General features: G+C 37.9%; 1 protein-coding gene across 1 annotated transcript in view; it reads left to right on the forward strand.

Annotated features, from left to right (window-relative positions):
- The window catches only part of LOC121387267 (coiled-coil domain-containing protein 87-like), a 63,924-nt gene that overhangs the window by 32,321 nt on the left and 12,403 nt on the right, over positions 1–19,200 (forward strand). The window contains exons 21-27 of the mRNA XM_041518295.1: positions 1,149–1,309; positions 2,670–2,721; positions 5,732–5,887; positions 8,585–8,718; positions 12,694–12,809; positions 15,357–15,471; positions 17,675–17,726. Coding sequence (XP_041374229.1) covers positions 1,149–1,309; positions 2,670–2,721; positions 5,732–5,887; positions 8,585–8,718; positions 12,694–12,809; positions 15,357–15,471; positions 17,675–17,726 — 786 coding nt within the window. The remainder of the gene's footprint in view (positions 1–1,148; positions 1,310–2,669; positions 2,722–5,731; positions 5,888–8,584; positions 8,719–12,693; positions 12,810–15,356; positions 15,472–17,674; positions 17,727–19,200) is intronic.

A 19,200-nucleotide genomic window follows, 5' to 3' on the forward strand; every position in this document is an offset into this window, starting at 1 on the left:
CATGAACCGGTAGGAAACATAAAATCGGAGTTATAACCCATTTGTACCCTTTTGCGTTTCTTTTTTTGAAGAGTATATATTTTTTTTTTTACTACATAGATTTCTGATAAAAAAAAGTTTGTTTTTTTTAAAATTAATATCTGTTTCAGAAAATTTCGTATTACAAACATTTGAAGTTAAAAAAACCTCGTTTATCGATGGAACTATTTTTCGTCACTGGCAAGTGGTTTCGTTCGCGTCCGCGTGGTATGGCTCCGTTAATAAATTGTTAACAATAATTGTCTGGTGTTATTTTGATTATTTGGCTATATGGTTTAACATGTTAGCAAGATAAATTCGTTGTAGAAGCATCTCTCGGGGTATATGGCTTTTTATGTACCCTCTGTGTGCTCTTTTACCCCCTCGCCTTTGGCTCGGGGTAAAATAACGCACAGAGGGTACATAAAAAGCCATATACCCCTCGTGATGCTTCTACAACTTATATTATTCTATATTTGCCCTTTTTCCAGATTGCACTCCCTCCCTAAACCTTAAAAATAAAACTGCACTTCTTCCCTGATTGGGTGACCTAAAGTCTGCACCAAATTGGTAACAACTATGACAGATGACTCTTCAACCTTTAATTACCGTTAGATTTTTCCTAAATTTGGTCCAGATACAAATCGTGATAAAACCATCACAGTGACACAGATTCCACATACGAGACTTAACGATGTCACTGATATCAACTTTGCTGAGATTGCATAAGGAAAAATACATGCATACTCTTCAAGAGGGGTGAATCAATATGACGGAATACAACAACACTTTGACCTGCCCTAAAGTATAATGCACTCATCATGACATCACATTAATTACATCACATACTTAGGAGGAGGCTTCCGCCCCTCTTGAAGAGTATTCCATAAACAAGCAAAATGGCAGATGGCAGAAAACTGCATGTATTTTGCCCTATGTGATCTCAGCAAAATTGACATCGGTGACATCGTTACAGTCTCATATGTGGAATCTGTCACTGTAATGTTTATTTCACGATTTGTGTCTGGACAAAATTTGGGGGAAATCTAACGGTAATTAAAGGTAAGAAAATAATTCATAGTAGTTGTTAGCAATTTGGTTTGGACTTTAATGTTTTCTGTGTTTTTCAGGACAGTGCAATCCAGCCGGCACCAGACGCCATTCAGCTGACAGGCACGTCAGCATCCTCGACACTGACGAGGAAACGCACAGAGCGAGTGATCAACTCAAACCTCCACTGCAACCGCTACCCACCCTGGGGCAGCAATGATGCCAAGAAATGGGTCAAAACGTAAGGTTTAATGGAAAGTACACTGATTGTCATCAAGCATGGTAAAGACCGTGTCACAGATGAACACACTGGGGGGTAGAGGGGGGGGGGGTATTGGCAGTTAGGTGCAGTACGTAGCCCAGTGGTAAAGCACTTGCTTGAAGCATGGTCGGTTTGGGATCGATCCCCATCGGTGGGCCCATTTCTCGTTCCAGCCAGTGCACCACGACTGGTATATCAAAGGCCATAGTATGTGCTATCGTATATGTGGGATGGTGCGTATAAAAGATCCATTGCTACTAAATTAAATGGAAAAATGTAGCAGGTTACCAAATGTTTGACATCCAATAACCGATGGTTAATAAATTACTGTGCTCTAGTGGTGTTGTTAAACAAAACAAACTTGTTTTATTGGCAGTTGACCATAAAAACCTGTGGAGAAAATACAAGATTTGCAGGGACATATGGAATGTCCCATAATTTAGTTGACAGGTTGTGCAAAATTAATACCAATCTGTTGTTCCAGCCAGTGCACCACGACTGGCATATCTATGGCTGTGGTATGTGCTATCCTGTCTGTGTGATGGTGCATATAAAAGATTCATTGCTGGTAATCGAAAAGAGTAACCCATGAAGTAGCGACAGTGGGTTTCTTCTCTCAATATCTATATGGTCCTTAACCATATGTCTGACTTCTATAACAGTAAATAAAATGTGTTGAGTGCATCATTAAATAAAATATTTCCTTCCTTTTTAATTTCAATCTGCAGATGTCATAAAATTTGTAGGTTTTGGCAAAGCCATTTTGTCTTGTATTATTTGGCAACAAGCTTTGATTGTTAAACATGTTAATAGTTTTGAATTCATTATGAAAGGAGACACCAATAAACTAGGTAGTTTTAATTTTTACTCTCTTTTTTTTTAACACTTGGTACGTATGTATTTGGACCATGTTTTTTGTTTTGTGCATTATCTCTGTTTTCATGATTAAACATTCTAGTAAATTAAATATGTTTAGATTTGCCTCCACGTGGTATACAAGTAGAACTACCCTATAAAATTCTGTTTTACCCCCAGCATTTATGCAAATTATTGTAATGCAAAAAAAAATTGGGGGGGATGTAGTATACCATTTATCACCTTTAAGCACCCCCCTCCCCCCCAAAAAGTGATAAGAGTTTCCTTTCATTTGAATTGGCCATCTGCTTTAACACATGAATGATTGCAATCATGGCAAAGAGCTTATTTGAACATAAACATTCTTTCAGTTATATTGGTTTATTGTGGTATAAGACGTGGATTAGTCTGATGTATAATATAGTCATAAGCGTAGAATTGTATAGCATTCATTTTACTATGTATTTACTGTTCTATTTTGTAGACCTTCAAATCCTCCAAAGAATTTTCAAGGAGAAGATGTGTTTCCACCAATGGTATGTATACACCCATCGGTCAAATAATATTTATAGGACATCTACGGGAAGTTTTTTTCAACCTGGGTTAAGCATCTACATACATGTAGTGAACACTTGTGGAGCCAAAATGGCAGAGCTTGGATAATTTTAACTTTGCATTAACTCTAGGAGCCAGATGGCGCCTACTTGTATTTTTAGATACTATTAGATTGTATGAAATGTTTCAGTCACCATATGAAAACAGTGGTCGCATTTGCGACCAAATGAGTCGCAAACTTTGCTGCTACATTCCTGTTTGGACAGATAACTGGGCTTAAATCTTGACTCTATTACAGAGGCTGCTGTGGATGTGTGTTTCATTCTGCTTCTGATTACATGATAACACCTTCTGATAACAAGATAAAACATGATAAAACCTTCTGATAACAAGATAAAACATGATAAAACCTTCTGATAACATAATAAAATATGATAAAACCTTCTGATAACAAGATAAAACATGATAACATGATAAAACCTTCTGATAACATGATTAAACATGATAACATGATAAAACCTGATAACATGAAAAAACCTTCTGATATGATAAAACCTCTTATCTGTGAAACATTGTTGTGAAGCCCATTTCAATGTTCACATCAGAACATGTTGTGGTTGATGATACAGAACATGTGGTTGAAGAGACAGAACATGTGGTGGTTGAAGATACAGATCATGTTGTGGTTAATGAAATGGATCATGTTGTGGTTAATGATACAGATCATGTTGTGGTTGAAGAGACAGAACATGTGGTTGATGATACAGAACATGTTATGGTTGATAATACAGATCATGTTATGGTTGATGATGCAGATCATATTGTGGTTAATGATCATGTTGTGGTTAAAGAAACATACCGTGGTTGGTAATACAGAACGTGGTTTAAGATACAGACCATGTTGTGGTTAATTATACAGATCATGTTGTGGTTGATGATACAGATCATGTTGTGGTTGATCGATACAGATCATGTTGTGGTTAATGAAACGGATCATGTTGTGGTTGAAGAGACAGATCATGTTGTGGTTGAAGAGACAGAACATGTGGTTGATGATACAGAACATGTTATGGTTGATAATACAGATCATATTATGGTTGATGATGCAGATCATATTGTGGTTAATGATACAGATTATGTTGTGGTTGAAGAGACAGAACATGTGGTTAATGATTCAGATCATGTTGTGGTTGAAGAAACATAACGTGGTTGGTAATACAGAACATGTGGTTGAAGATACAGACCATGTTGTGGTTAATTATACAGATCATGTTGTGGTTAATGATACAGATCATGTTGTGTTTGAAGAGACAGAACATGTTACATGTATGGTTGATGATACAGATCATGTTATGGTTGATGATGCAGATAATGTTGTGTTAATGATACAAACTGTGTTGTGGTTGATGATACAGAACATGTTATGGTTAATGATACAGATCATGTTGTGGTTGATGATACAGATCATGTTGTGGTTGATGATACAGATCATGTTGTGGTTGAAGAGACAGATCATGTTGTGGTTGAAGAGACAGAACATGTGGTTGATGATACAGAACATGTTATGGTTGATAATACAGATCATGTTATGGTTGATGATGCAGATCATATTGTGGTTAATGATGCAGATTATGTTGTGGTTGAAGAGACAGAACATGTGGTTAATGATTCAGATCATGTTGTGGTTGAAGAAACATAACGTGGTTGGTAATACAGAACATGTGGTTGAAGATACAGACCATGTTGTGGTTAATTATACAGATCATGTTGTTGTTAATGATACAGATCATGTTGTGGTTGCTGATACAGATCATGTTATGGTTAATGATACAGATCATGTTGTGGTTGATGATACAGATCATGTTGTGGTTGCTGATACAGATCATGTTGTGGTTAATGATAGGGAACATGTTATGGTTGATGATACAGATCATGTTGTGGTTGATGATACAGATCATGTTGTGGTTGATGATACAGATCGTGTTGTGGTTAATGAAACGGATCATGTTGTAGTTGAAGAGAGATCATGTTGTGGTTGAAAAGAGAACTTGTGGTTGATGATACAGAACATGTTATGGTTGATAATACAGATCATGTTATGGTTGATGATGCAGATCATATTGTGGTTAATGATACAGATTATGTTGTGGTTGAAGAGAGAACATGTTGTGGTTAATGATTCAGATCGTGTTGTGGTTGAAGAAACATAACATGTGGTTGATAATACAGAACATGTGGTTGAAGATACAGACCATGTTGTGGTTAATTATACAGATCATGTTGTTGTTAATGATACAGATCATGTTGTGATTGAAGAGACAGAACATGTTATGGTTGATGATACATATCATGTTATGGTTGATGATGCAGATAATGTTGTGTTAATGATGCAAATTATGTTGTGGTTGAAGATACAGAACATGTTATGGTTAATGATACAGATCATGTTGTGGTTGATGATACAGATCATGTTGTGATACAGATCATGTTGTGGTTGATGATACAGATCATGTTGTGGTTGATGATACAGATCATGTTGTAGTTGATGATACAGATCATGTTGTGGTTGAAGAGACAACATGTGGTTGATGATACAGAATATTATGGTTGATGATGCAGATCATTTTGTGGTTAATCATACAGATCATGTTGTTTGAAGAAATATAACATGTGGTTGACGATACAGAACATGTGGTTGATGATACAGAACATGTTATGGTTGATGATACAGATCATGTTTGGTTGAAAAGACAATGTGGTTGAAAATAAAGATCATGTTGTGGTTGATGATACAGATCATATTGTGGTTGATGATACAGATCATGTTGTGGTTGAAGATACCGATCATGTTGTGTTTTGAGATGAAGAGAGAGAAGCTGGTGTGACTACAGGAGGGACTAGGCACAGTGTGAAGTGGGAGAGACAATAAAACCAGTGTTTTACACATCGTGAATCAATGGTTATAACACGTCATGTTTCCTGTTGTTACAGACCCCTGACCCAGAGAGAAAGGCCGCGACGTTTATGCAGTCTGAGAATCTGCCGGTGTGTGTGGCGGAGAAGATGGCTCGCAACTACAGCTCGTGGCTGCACTGGTGGAAGAGCACCGTGAACATCGACGACTACATGAAGTACCTCAGCACACAGGTTGGACGTGTTAGAGGCACATATTACAGCAGTACTGTTGTAGCTAGTGTACAATTAACCTTTAGACTACTGGATTCATTTTTGTCAAAAATCCATGTTGAGGGAGGACAAATTTACAACTTTTACTCACATATTTTCATTGAAATTTTTATAAATACATAAAATAAAGTTTATATTTGAATTGGTAAGGATTATATTTGTGGGTTTTTTTTTTTTTATGATATTAAAGATCAGTTCGTATTGATTAAAATTAGGCAACAAAATTTTAAAGTTGCATTTACTTACGGACATTTGTGGCCAGATGTCCAGTATTTATGTCCATTATTCCCAGTAACTGTTTTTCTGACCAGAATGTTTTTGAGAAACAAACTACGATTCATATCCCAATATTTTGTGATTTTTGTTGTTGGTAAAATGGTAAAATTTATTATCAAATTAGCTGTCACAATCGGCTATCGATTCCTGAAAATGTCCATGATGTGCCGCCATTGTTGTCAAGCGAAAAAACTTGTGGAAAACAATTTTTTGAACTAAAAATTCCAAGGTATTTTCCATTGAAAAATGAAAAACTAAAGCTGCAATGTATTTCTGGTTGGTATATTATTATATCCGGTGAGTGCTGTGTGAAAAAACTCAGCAGGAAATATGAATTGGGGAATGCACTGTATACAGTGTACAGTATGTCAGCTGGCGTGACAACAGGCGAGATATCTTGCCTGCAGTAGTCAGAAGGTTGCGATCAGATCAATACATTGTTGCTCTATTGTTTTGGCTTTGTACTCATTAAAGGTTTTTTGGCATTTTAAAAACAAGCAAAGACTAGTATGTTTTATTATAGTAGAGATATTGACATACATGTAATTAAAAAACACAATTATGAGCTATGGGATTCACTTTATAGATTACCTTCACTCCTGTCAAAATAATTGTCACTTCCATATTGAGTGTGAAATGAAAACAAAATATTAAGCTCAAGTGTTAAAATATTAAAGTGAAAAATGGTACCCTGAATCGAATTATGGTTAGATATTTTAGTTATTGTGTACAAAGCTAAAACTGGTGCTGTAATACCTGACATCAACCTTAACTCAGGTTGAGTATTGCAGAAAAGGGAAAATACTTAATATATCTAAAACAGCTTGATCAGACATTTATTGTTGTTTTGATGTTAAAGCAAACCATTTTTTTTTAAAAACGACAACAAAAATTGCCAAATAATCTGGAGATAGTCGAATTATTTCTTTTTATCATAAAAAAGTTAAATAAAAGAAAATATTTAAGGCAAACAATAGTTACTATATATAGATCATAAATGCATCCCTAAATTAATGCAAGTGACAACAGTCGGACTAAAATGTGATAAGAAATTTATGTTAGTGGCCTCTTTTCAAATATAATTTTTTTAATGATATACGTTTGTTTCCTAGCTTTATTGCATACACTGAATTGTATTTTATTAAATATGTTAGTATTTGAATAACCTTTGACACAGAGGAAAGTTAGAAATAAATGCACAAATCTATTAATGTGTGTAACGTAAATTGACTCACATTTTTCATATTAATATCATGATAGCATTAATTTCAGGATCTACAGTATTATAAGTTTGGCTTCGAGTATTTGAGGGTAAATGCATAGAGATTATTATCTGAGCGTGTATGTCGTACTGATTTTATGAGACGAGTGTCAAGATTTTTGTATTGTCCTAACGAAAGTGAAGGTAATACATGAATCGTGACACAAGTTAAAGTCAGTACGATTCACATGCAGATGTAATAATTTCTTTGTTATCCATATTATCATTGTTCTTTTTTATGAATAACAAGGCCCGTCTCAAAATGTTTCAACCACAACTAGAACAAGGCGACGACATGACGTCATATATTCTACATGCACAGTCTAGCTAAAGTCATGATGAGTACCTATACCTTAGCACATGTCATAAAGTTGTTAGATTAAGTCATATCGACCCACCCCTCTTGAAGAATATTCCATAAACAAGCAAAATGGCAGATGGCAGAAAGCAGTATGTATTTTGTCCTATGCAATCTAAGCGACATCAATATTGGTGACATCATTACAATCTCGTATGTGGAATCAGTGTCACTGTAATGGTTTTTTACGATTTGTTTCTGGACAAAAGTTGGTGGAAATGTAACAGTAATTAAAGGTAATTTATCATAGTTGTTAAGAATTTGGTTCAGACTTTAGGACTGGGAAAGCAATGTCATGTTATGATGTCGATTCCCAAAATTATAACGGGGCAGGACGTAACACAGTGGTACAGTGCTCGCTCGATGTACGGTCGGTGTGGGATTGATTCCCGTCAGTGGGCCCATTGGGTATTTCTTGTTCCAGCCAGTGCACCACGACTGGTATATCAAAGGCTGTGGTATGTGCAACACTGTCTGTGGGATGGTGCATATAAAAGATCCTTTGCTGCTAATCAGAAAGAGTAACCCATGAAGTGGCAACAGCAGGTTTCCTCTCTCAATATCCGTGTGGTCCTTAACCATATGTCTGACGCCATATAACCGTAAATAAAATGTGTTCAGTGAGTCATTAAATAAAACATTTCCTTCCTTCCTTCCCAAAATTATATCATTACACTTGTTATTACGTGTGTGCTTATTAATTAAGTTGGTTATGTTGAAGCATGTGGATAATAAAAAGACTCCTGCCACTTTTTCTCCCTAGGAAACTGATTTCCTGGCTGTTCTGTTTCACTTCTACGATTCCGACGATGATGAGGATGAGGATGAGGGCAGCAGAACGAGACCAGGGGCCACTCACTCCAAGACGAAGTCTTTGAAAACCACCACTCACCAGAGGTGAGTCCAATCAGGCAGCTACTCACTCAGTGATAGCACTCTTCAGAAATAGGGTCGCGACTTAGCTCAGTTGGTTGAGTGCTCGCCTGAGGTGCTTACGTCACAGGATTGGACCACTTTGGGTTTTTCTAGTTCCAACCAGTGCACCGCATCTGGTCAAAGATTGTGGTATGTTCTTTCCTGTCTGTGGGATGGTGCATATAAATGATTTCTTGCTGCTAATCGAAAAGAGTAGCCCATGAATTTGCGACAGCAGGTTTCCTCTCTCAATATCTGTGTGGTCCTTAACCATATGTCTGACACCATATAACCGTAAATAAAATGTGTTGAGTGCGTCGTTAAATAAAACATTTACTTACTTCCTTCCTTCCTGTCTGTGGGAAAGTGCATATAAAAGATCCCTTGCTGTATTAGGAAAAATGTAGCGGGCTTCCTCTGATGACTGTATGTCAGAATTACCAAATGTTTGACAGCTGATGATTAATTAGTGATTGCTCTAGTGTTGTTGTTAAACAAAACAAACTTTAACTATTCTTCAGAAATAATATCACAGAAATTGAGTCCAGTCTGAACAGGTAAGTGTACACCACTCAAGCAGACACGCTTAGTTTGGAGTTATGCACAATGGCTGGCGATGATGATCTACCAGGAATTAAATTAATTAATGAATTTGTTGAAAAGTTTTAAAGTTTGTTTTCTTTGACACCACTAGAGCACATTGATTTATTGATCATCAGCTGTTGCATGTCAAACATTTTGTAATTTTGACATATATACTCTTAGAGAGGAAACCTGCTACATTTTTCCATTAGTAGCAATGGAACTTTTATATGCACCATCCCACAGACAGGACAGCACATACCACAGCCTTTGATATACTAATCTTGGTGCACTGGCTGGAACAAGAAATAACCCAATGGGCCCACTGAATCTATTGAAGAGCACATTGATTTTCAGTAAAAGAGATAGCTGAAGTGTAGTGGGGTTAACTGGATGGTAAAAATACCACAATTGATAAGAAGAAAAACGTACCACCCCCACCCCACTTCTATCCTGGACTTGGTCACTGGTGATGTCAGAGATGCTGTGCCCATGGCAGGGTGGACATATCTGAACTTTAAATGGATATGGACATGTAAATACTGTTTGGAGTTGGATGTAATCCAGTCAAAAATTAGTATATTCATTGGAAAGGGATGGGAGTGTCCTGTATGATAACTGTTCTGTGTACAATAGGGATTTATTCATTTATGACAGAGTTATGGCCAGATCAAGTCTGACTTTCATGGGAGTTTATTCATTTATGACAGAGTTATGGCCAGATCAAGTTTGACTTTCATGGGAGTTTAGTCATTTATGACAGAGTTATGGCCAGATCAAGTTTGACTTTAATGGGAGTTTATTCATTTATGACAGAGTTATGGCCAGATCAAGTTTGACTTTCATGGGAGTTTATTCCTTTTTGACAGAGTTATGGCCAGATCAAATTTGACTTTCATGGGAGTTTAGTCATTTATGACAGAGTTATGGCCAGATCAAGTCCGACTTTCATGGGAGTTTATTCATTTATGACAGTTATGGCCAGATCAAGTTTGACTTTCATGGGAGTTTATTCCTTTTTGACAGAGTTATGGCCAGATCAAGTTTGACTTTCATGGGACTTTAGTCATTTATGACAGAGTTATGGCCAGATCAAGTTTGACTTTCATGGGAGTTTAGTCATTTATGACAGAGTTATGGCCAGATCAAGTCCGACTTTCATGGGAGTTTATTCATTTATAACAGAGTTATGGCCAGATCAAGTCTGACTTTCATGGGAGTTTATTCATTTATGACAGAGTTATGGCCAGATCAAGTTTGACTTTAATGGGAGTTTATTCCTTTTTGACAGAGTTATGGCCAGATCAAGTTTGACTTTCATGGGACTTTAGTCATTTATGACAGAGTTATGGCGAGATCAAGTTTGACTTTCATGGGAGTTTAGTCATTTATGACAGAGTTATGGCGAGATCAAGTTTGACTTTCATGGGAGTTTATTCATTTATGACAGAGTTATGGCCAGATCAAGTCTGACTTTCATGGGAGTTTATTCATTTATGACAGAGTTATGGCCAGATCAGGTCTGACTTTCATGGGAGTTTATTCATTTATGACAGAGTTATGGCCAGATCAGGTCTGACTTTCATGGGAGTTTATTCATTTATGACAGAGTTATGGCCAGATCAAGTCTGACTTTCATGGGAGTTTAGTCATTTATGACAGAGTTATGGCCAGATCAGGTCTGACTTTCATGGGAGTTTATTCATTTATGACAGAGTTATGGCCAGATCAAGTTTGACTTTCATGGGAGTTTAGTCATTTATGACAGAGTTATGGCCAGATCAGGTTTGACTTTCATGGGAGTTTAGTCATTTATGACAGAGTTATGGCCAGATCAGGTCTGACTTTCATGGGAGTTTATTCATTTATGACAGAGTTATGGCGAGATCAAGTCTGACTTTCATGGGAGTTTAGTCATTTATGACAGAGTTATGGCCAGATCGGGTCTGACTTTCATGGGAGTTTAGTCATTTATGACAGAGTTATGCATGGCCAGATCAAGTCTGACTTTCATGGGAGTTTATTCATTTATGACAGAGTTATGGCGAGATCAAGTTTGACTTTCATGGGAGTTTAGTCATTTATGACAGAGTTATGGCGGATCAAGTTTGACTTACATGGTTATTTCTTAATTTGTGACAGTTATGGCCAGATCAAGTTTGGCTTTTATAGGAGTTCATTAATTTTTGACAGTTATGACCAGATCAAGTTTGATTTTCATGAGGATTTATTAATTTATGAAAGAGTTAAAGCCAGATCAAGTTTGATTTTCATAGGAATTTGTTAATTTTTGACATTTATGGCCAGATCAAGTTTGATTTTCATGGGGATTTATTAATTTTTAACAGTTACGACCTGATCAAGTTTGACTTTCATGGGAATTTATAAATTTTTGACAAAAGTTTTGGCCAGATCACGTTTGACTTTCTTAAGTTTATTCAAGGGCCATAATTCAAAACCTGATTATCACAGTAAGTTGTTGGTGGGTACCGGCCTCGGTGGTGTCGTGGTTAAGCCATCAGACATAAGGCTGATAGGTACAGGGTTTGCAGATTTCCTTCCTTCCCACTCAGAGTGAGTTTTAACGACTCAATGGGTAGGTGTAAAACCACTACACCCTCGTCTCTCACTAACCACAAACCACTAACAACTAACTGACTGCCCTAGACTGCAGTCAGTTAACGTAGTTGTTAGTGATTTGTGGTTAGTGAAGAGACGAGGGTGTAGTGGTTTTACACCTACCCATTGAGTCGTTAAAACTCGCTCTGAGTGGGAAGGAAGGAAATCTGCAAACCCTGTACCTATCAGCCTTATGTCCGATGGCTTAACCACGACTGCCCAGAGAGGACTATAGCTGAGGTGTGTGCCCAGGACAGCATGCTTGAACCTTATTTGGATATAAGCACAAAAATAAGTTGAAGAAAAACAAATGTTTGTGGGTGGCTGGGGTTGTCCATTATCATATCATCTGTGTAATTGGGTCCAGCCAGTTCACCATGACTGGTACATCAACGGCCGTGGTATGTGTTACCCTGTCTATAGGATGGTGCATATAAAAGATCCCTTGCTGTTGATCAAAAAGAGTAGCCCATGAAGTGGCGACAGCGGGTTTCCTCCCTCAGTATCTGTGTGGTCCTTAACCATATGTCCGACGCCATATAACCGTAAATAAAATGTGTTGAGTGTGTCGTTAAATAAAACAATTTCCTTCTTCTTCTGTGTAATTGGGCTTTCACAAGTAAAACAGAAATAGTTACTTAGTCTAGTATCTGCCCAAATTGTACTGTGTTTTATTGAATCAGATCAAGAATAATATATTAATCTTGAGCAAGCCATCTTCAGTTATCATATGCTACCTGGTATTTATATTTACAGAGAACTCGAGGCCAAGCTTAACGAGTTGAAAGCTCAGAAGAACGAGTATAAGGAAGGTTACTGGAACTGCAACACAGTTCTTATTGGTGGACTGGGCAAGGATCCAGTAGTGGAAGGTGGGTTTCTTCTCTCATGTGAACACTGTTCTCGCCCTTTCTTTCACTGACTTTAATTTCACTACTTAAGCTATCATGTGTACAATGGCAGAGATGCCAACCATTACGAATTTGGCGGAATCATTACGAATTTAAAGCATAGATTACGCTATTACGATTGTCTTGTTCGAAATTCCAGTTTTTAGAAAGAAAATCGTAGTTTCGCGTATTTGGTGTCAGATCGTTTTTTGGAAGGCACAGATGTTAACACCGGAGAAATGGAACTTTTTCCCTCTTCACCGTCAATAATCGTAGATTGGTTTCCTGCCTTGTTCTTTAAACTTATGGATTCCGAATAGCGAGCATAGCAAGCCTGTCGATATAGAATAAACCAGTCTAGCAATCAGTCTTCCAAACAGCCACGATGTTTGCTGATTGGGTACAGCCTTGAACTCGACTTTACCAAAATTTCGAAAAACGCACTCCTGAGCCATCACTCCATCACTGATAACATTCCTATTTTGGGGGGTGGGATTCCTGTTTTTGAAGGGCTGAATTCCTATGACACTCCAACTAGGGTTGGCATCTCTGCAACTGAGGTGCAATGGGCTGGATGATCAATTGTCCTCATAGCCTCAAAAAAAATTCCCATCCCAACTTGTACCCCCAATGATTGGTACAACAAACGCTGTAGTATGTCTTGTCCTGGTTATGGGAAAGTGCATATAAAAGATCCTTTGCTGTTTCTAGGTAGGAGTCACTTAGTAATGTTGGTTTTGGGGGATTCTTCTTCTTCTTCTTCTTCTTCTGGAGAGGACTATAGATGTTGTGTCCGTCTTTCTGTCTGTCTGTCCATTTGTCCTACGTATGGTTTTCCGGACTGTTTTCACAATCCTCAAGATATTGAGCTGAAATTTTGTTTGTAGGTTTATCATGTAGAGTTATGGACCAAGTTTGACTTTTATGGGGATTTATCCATTTTCTGAGAGAGTTATAGCCAGATCAAGTTTGATCTTCTTGTGAATTCAAGGGCCATAACTCTGTCAAAGAAAAAAGAAATGTTTTATTTAACGATGTACTCAACACATTTTATTTACGGTTATATGGTGTCAGACACTTCATGGGCTACTCTTTTCGATTAGCAGCAAGGGATCTTTTATATGCACCATCCCACAGACAGGGTAGTACATACCACAGTCTTTGATATGCCAGTTGTGGTGCACTGGCTTAACTCTGTCAAAGCTGGAACGTATCCATGTTTGACAGAGTCATGGACTTTGAACTTAGGAAGTTTGTGGGGCCAGGTAGGGGATGTGTTTTATTTTAGCAGTACTCTCAGAATATTTGTTTTTCAGTAGGTAAATTTTTTGGTCAAGTTATGATCATGTGATCATTTGTATTTTATAGCGGTAGGATTTAGCTCAGTCGGTTGAGTGCTTGCCTGAGGTGCTTGCATCACAGGATCAAACCACCTCGGTGAATCCATTCAACTGATTGGGTTTTTTCTTGTTCCAACCGGTGCACCACAACTGGTCAAGGGCCGTGTTTTGTATTTTCCTATGTGAGAGAAAATGCATGTGGAAGATCCTTTGCTGCTAATGGGAAAATGTTTCCTCTGTTGACTACGAGTCAGAAAACAAACTTTAACTTTTTGTATTTTATACGACCATGCAGGGCCCAATTTCCAAAACATTGTTAGCCAAATTTTGCACATGAATGTAAGTCTACTTATTACTACTGAAACACCAACTAATGTAGGTTGAAGTGCAAGCATTTAATTTTCTTTGGTCTTTAAAATGTTCCATCTTCCAGGCATCGAATTAAGTTGAGAACGGTCATTCGGGTTACCAGGAGGTTACCACAACGTACGGTAGTTTCGTTTCCAAACGTAAACCAGGCAATGTATTCCGGACTTCCACGTTTAATTTTCTAGTAAGGAATTGCATCACGGTTCACGCGCACTTGTGCAATTGCAAGCAATTATAGTCATTCCGCATTTAAGCAGAATCCACTAGATAAATTTATTTCCGCATTTCGTTTTCTCGTACAAAATTGCACCGGTGTTCGTGCGCACTTGTGCAATTGCACGCAATTTCGGCAGTCCGCATTTAAGCAGCGCCCACTAGATAAATTTACTTCTGGATTTCATTTCTCGTACCGATGTTCGCGCGCACCGATACAATTTCAAAACATTCATAAATACATGTATACTAAAATAATCATCTGGCACACATGTAAGGGTGTTAAAAAGTAGTAGTAACAGGAATTCAATTCTAACTATTATATAGTTGTGGTAACCTATAGGTTACCAGGCTATATTTTGTGGTAACCTGTAAATGGGTTACCAGACACAATGCTTATTTCGATGCCTGTCTTCCATAATGATGTAAGTTTCTGTGTGAAATAGATGCCAAACACGTATAAACGTATGACCTGAATACTAGTAAGTGCTAGTCGCAGACGTAAACGTACAATGTTTTGTGAAATAGGCCCCTGTTATTTGTATATATGGGTATTATTGTGTTGAAAATGTTTGTTTTGTTCATATCACTGATGGCCTTCTTTCAGAGGAGAAGACTGAAGAGAAAGGCGACAAACCGGCCGACACTCAAGCCACCGCGATGACCCTTCAGGAGAGAGTGGCCATGGTCCGGCAGTATAAACAGGAACTTGAGCGATCCAGGTAATCCTCTTGCCTCACTAGTAACAAACCATGGAGCCGAGCTGTAGAGGTTATTTCCCTTACTGTGTCTTCCATTTGCATGTAGATTGACAGTTATAACCGGCCTCGGCGGTGTCGTGGTTAAGCCATTGGACATAAGGCTGGTATGTACAGGGTTCGCAGCAAAGTTATGGCCAGATCAAGTTTGATTTTCATGGGAATTTATTAATTTTTGACAAAAGTTTGACTTTATCGGGAGTTTATTCAAGGCCCATAACTCAAAACCTGATTATCACAGTAAGTTGTTGGTGGGTACTGGACTCGGTGGTGTCGTGGTTAAGCCATCGGCCATAAGGGTGGTAGGTACAGGGTTCGCATCCCGGTACCGGTTTCCACACAGAGCAAGTTTTAATGACTCATTGGGTAGGTGTAAGTCCACTACCCCCTCTTCTCTCTCACTAACCACTAACCAATGACAACTAACCCAACCCACTGTCCTGGATAGACAGCCCTGATAGCTGAGATGTATGCCCAGGACAGCATACTTGAACCTAATTGGTACGAAAATAAGCTAAAATGAAGTGAAATGACAGTTATAGTCCTCCCCATAGTGATCGCTTTTCTTCATACTATGGAATTTACTACAAGTTATTTATTTCCGAGCCGATTGTTTTCTAAATTTGCACACAAAAATAGTTTGTTTTTTGTTTATTCCCAAAACACTTTTACTTGTTTTGTTACAACTGAAATTATTTACCAAAAAACCCACATTTTTTTAGTAGGATGGGACGAACTATTGGTTTATGGTTTTGTCTCGCTAGTAAAGAAACTCGTGGAGGTCACATAGAGGAGTTATATAGCTATAGTATTGTGTTTATGTTTTTGTGTCAACAGTTTTTCATCACATGCACAAGCATGATTATGCATGCACACACAGACTGACAGACAGACAGACAGACATGCAGGCAGATGGATACACAAAAACTGGATAAAAAACTTGACATCTGCATGAACCTGTTCAACAGGTCTGGTGCTTTTAAAACTTGCGTCTGATACACCAATGTCATGACAACGCCATACCAATTGTATGCGTGTGACGTCATTAGAGATTGAGTCTGGACTCTAAAAGTTTTATAAGCACGGGCCCTAGTCAAAGGCTGTGAGGGTAACAAACATGCAAGACATAATTTATCAGCACTGTACACTTGTTGGGTTTTTAAAAATTTAAACAGCGTTTCTTACCATCATATAAGATAAGCATCTTGAGGATTGACAACCTATTGTCTGTGTTGAATTACTTCCCTTTATAATACATTTGTATGTGTTGTAGTTTTTAGAGAACTGCAAATCAACCTACCAAAAGAAAGTTGAGGATTACTGAAAGATTGGACACAATTTCCTCACTTAAGTACAGAACACTGATCCACGTGTACATTGGAATATCTTAATCTATTATTTAGTATTTCTCGCTTCAGCCAGTGCACCGCAACTGGTACATCAAAGGCCGTGGTATGTGCTATCCTGTCTATGGGATGGTGCATATAAAAGATCCCTTGTTGCTAATCGAAAAGAGTAGTCCATGAAGTGACAACAGCAGTCTTCCTCTCTCAATATCTGTGTCGTCCGTAACCATATGTCTGACACTATAAAACCGTAAATAAAATGTGTTGAGTGCGTCGTTAAATAAAACATTCCTTCCTTCTGTTATTTAGTTATCTGAGGGGCAGGATTTAGCTTAGTTGGTTGAGTGCTCGCTTGAGGTGCTTGCATCACAGGATTGAATCACTTCAATGGATTCGTTCAACTGATTGGGGTTTTCTCGTTCCAACCAGTGCACCACAACTGGTCAAAGGCCGTGGTATGTGCTTTTCTGTCTGTGGGAAAGTGCATATAAAAGATCACTTGCTGCATTAAGAAAAATTAATGTAGTGGGTTTCCTCTATTGACTATGAGTCAGAATTACGAAATGTTTGACATCCAATAGCCAATTATTAACATATCAATGTGCTTTAGTGGTGGTGTTAAAGAAAACAAACAAACAAACAAACAAACAAACATTTTAGTTATCTGGTACTGTGCATGTTGGTTACCAGGCAATTGACATTCTCACCTATGGAATTTTTTTATTATTGTATGTTTGTTTTTGTTTTCTTTGTCCTGCATGCAAGCATACACTTTTTTTTTTCTTTTCTTTTTTTTAATTATTGCACAATTGAATTTTCAGGACATCAAAGATGACAGACACTTCTATGGCAGCATCTGAACGATCCTTCGAAGTAAGAGTTTTACCTGTCTCCGTCAGTGTGGCAACATTACTGATAGTTGTCACCACTGAATGGGTGTCTGTATGCCTTTTGTTGTAACTTGCTGCTGTTATATGTCTTAGTACAAATCGAGGGTGGGACATAGCCCAGTGGTAAAATGCTCACCAGGACCCCGTTCCACGAAGCGATCTTAGCGCTAAGATCACCTTAAGTGCATATGTTATCTGTGCAGTTACGGTGATCTTAGGGCTAAGATCGCTTTGTGGAACGGGGTCCTGATTCGCTGTCAATCTAGGATCGATTTCTGTCAAGTGGAAACACTGGGCTGTTTCTCGTTCCAGCCAGTGCACCACGACTGGTACAGGGCTAACTCTGGCACTTGCCAAATTCGCCAGTTGCAAATTTTGAAAGCAGTTGGTGAATTTTATTTTAGTTCGGGCGAAATAATTTCATGTAATAATTGACATCTTGTAGAAAATAACTGACAATTTCTGCAATTTGTAAAGTTTACCCAGAGCTAGCCCTGTAGTATATCATAGGCCATAGTATGTGCTATCCTGCTTGTGGGATGGTGCATGTAAAAGATATCTTGCTGCTAATGGAAAAATGTAGCAGGTTTCCTCTCTAAGACTATATGTCAAAATTACCAAATGTTTGACATCCAATAGCCGATGATTAATAAATCAATGTGCTCTAGTGCTGTTGTTAAACAAAACAAACCTTTTTTTGGTTGGGGGGGGGGGGGGGTACAAAACAGTTTGGTTGTACATGCATCAAGTTGGATTCTGTAAAATGCAGATAGTACAAATCTGGTGAAATTCATTAGCACCATATTGTACAAGTAATTTTGCAAACCAAAGATACAGTGTCCGTCTTCAAAATGAGTATACCATGTTAAATGGAGAATTGTTTACTATTTGAGATTATTACTAACATGAAACATATACTGATGGAAAGAAATAAAGGATCACACAAATAGCAACAAGAAATAATGACTGCATCAGAAATCAATTCAAATTGTCAAATGTTGACTGGGAACATATAGGCAGCTCATTCAACACTACAGACATTCAATCCCACATTACAACTTGGTATGAAATACAGACATTACTACGCTAGTTGTGAATTAAATTTGGTCTACCATTTGATGTGTTCCCTTATTTCTTTCCATCAGTATACAAATGTCATGTAGAACACTTGGAGTACTGGGCCCATATTTTTGAAGCTAACTTAGCGCTACGAAATCATAAAACCACTGTGAGCTATGATGTCACTATGACGTGTGCTGTACTGACGTCACAGCCTGCGGTGGTTTTATGATTTCGTAGTGCTAAGTTGGCTTTGAAAATCTCAAGCCAGGACACTATGTACATACTAGTATGCCTTGAACTTGTCTGTAGGTCAACTTTGACGTAACTGTCACATGTGTGTACCCAACCGATGATATACCTGGTAGTGTATACCCAACCGATATCTTACACTTGTT

The sequence above is a fragment of the Gigantopelta aegis genome, chromosome 2, assembly GCF_016097555.1.
Source record: "Gigantopelta aegis isolate Gae_Host chromosome 2, Gae_host_genome, whole genome shotgun sequence".
NCBI lineage: Eukaryota > Metazoa > Mollusca > Gastropoda > Neomphalida > Peltospiridae > Gigantopelta > Gigantopelta aegis.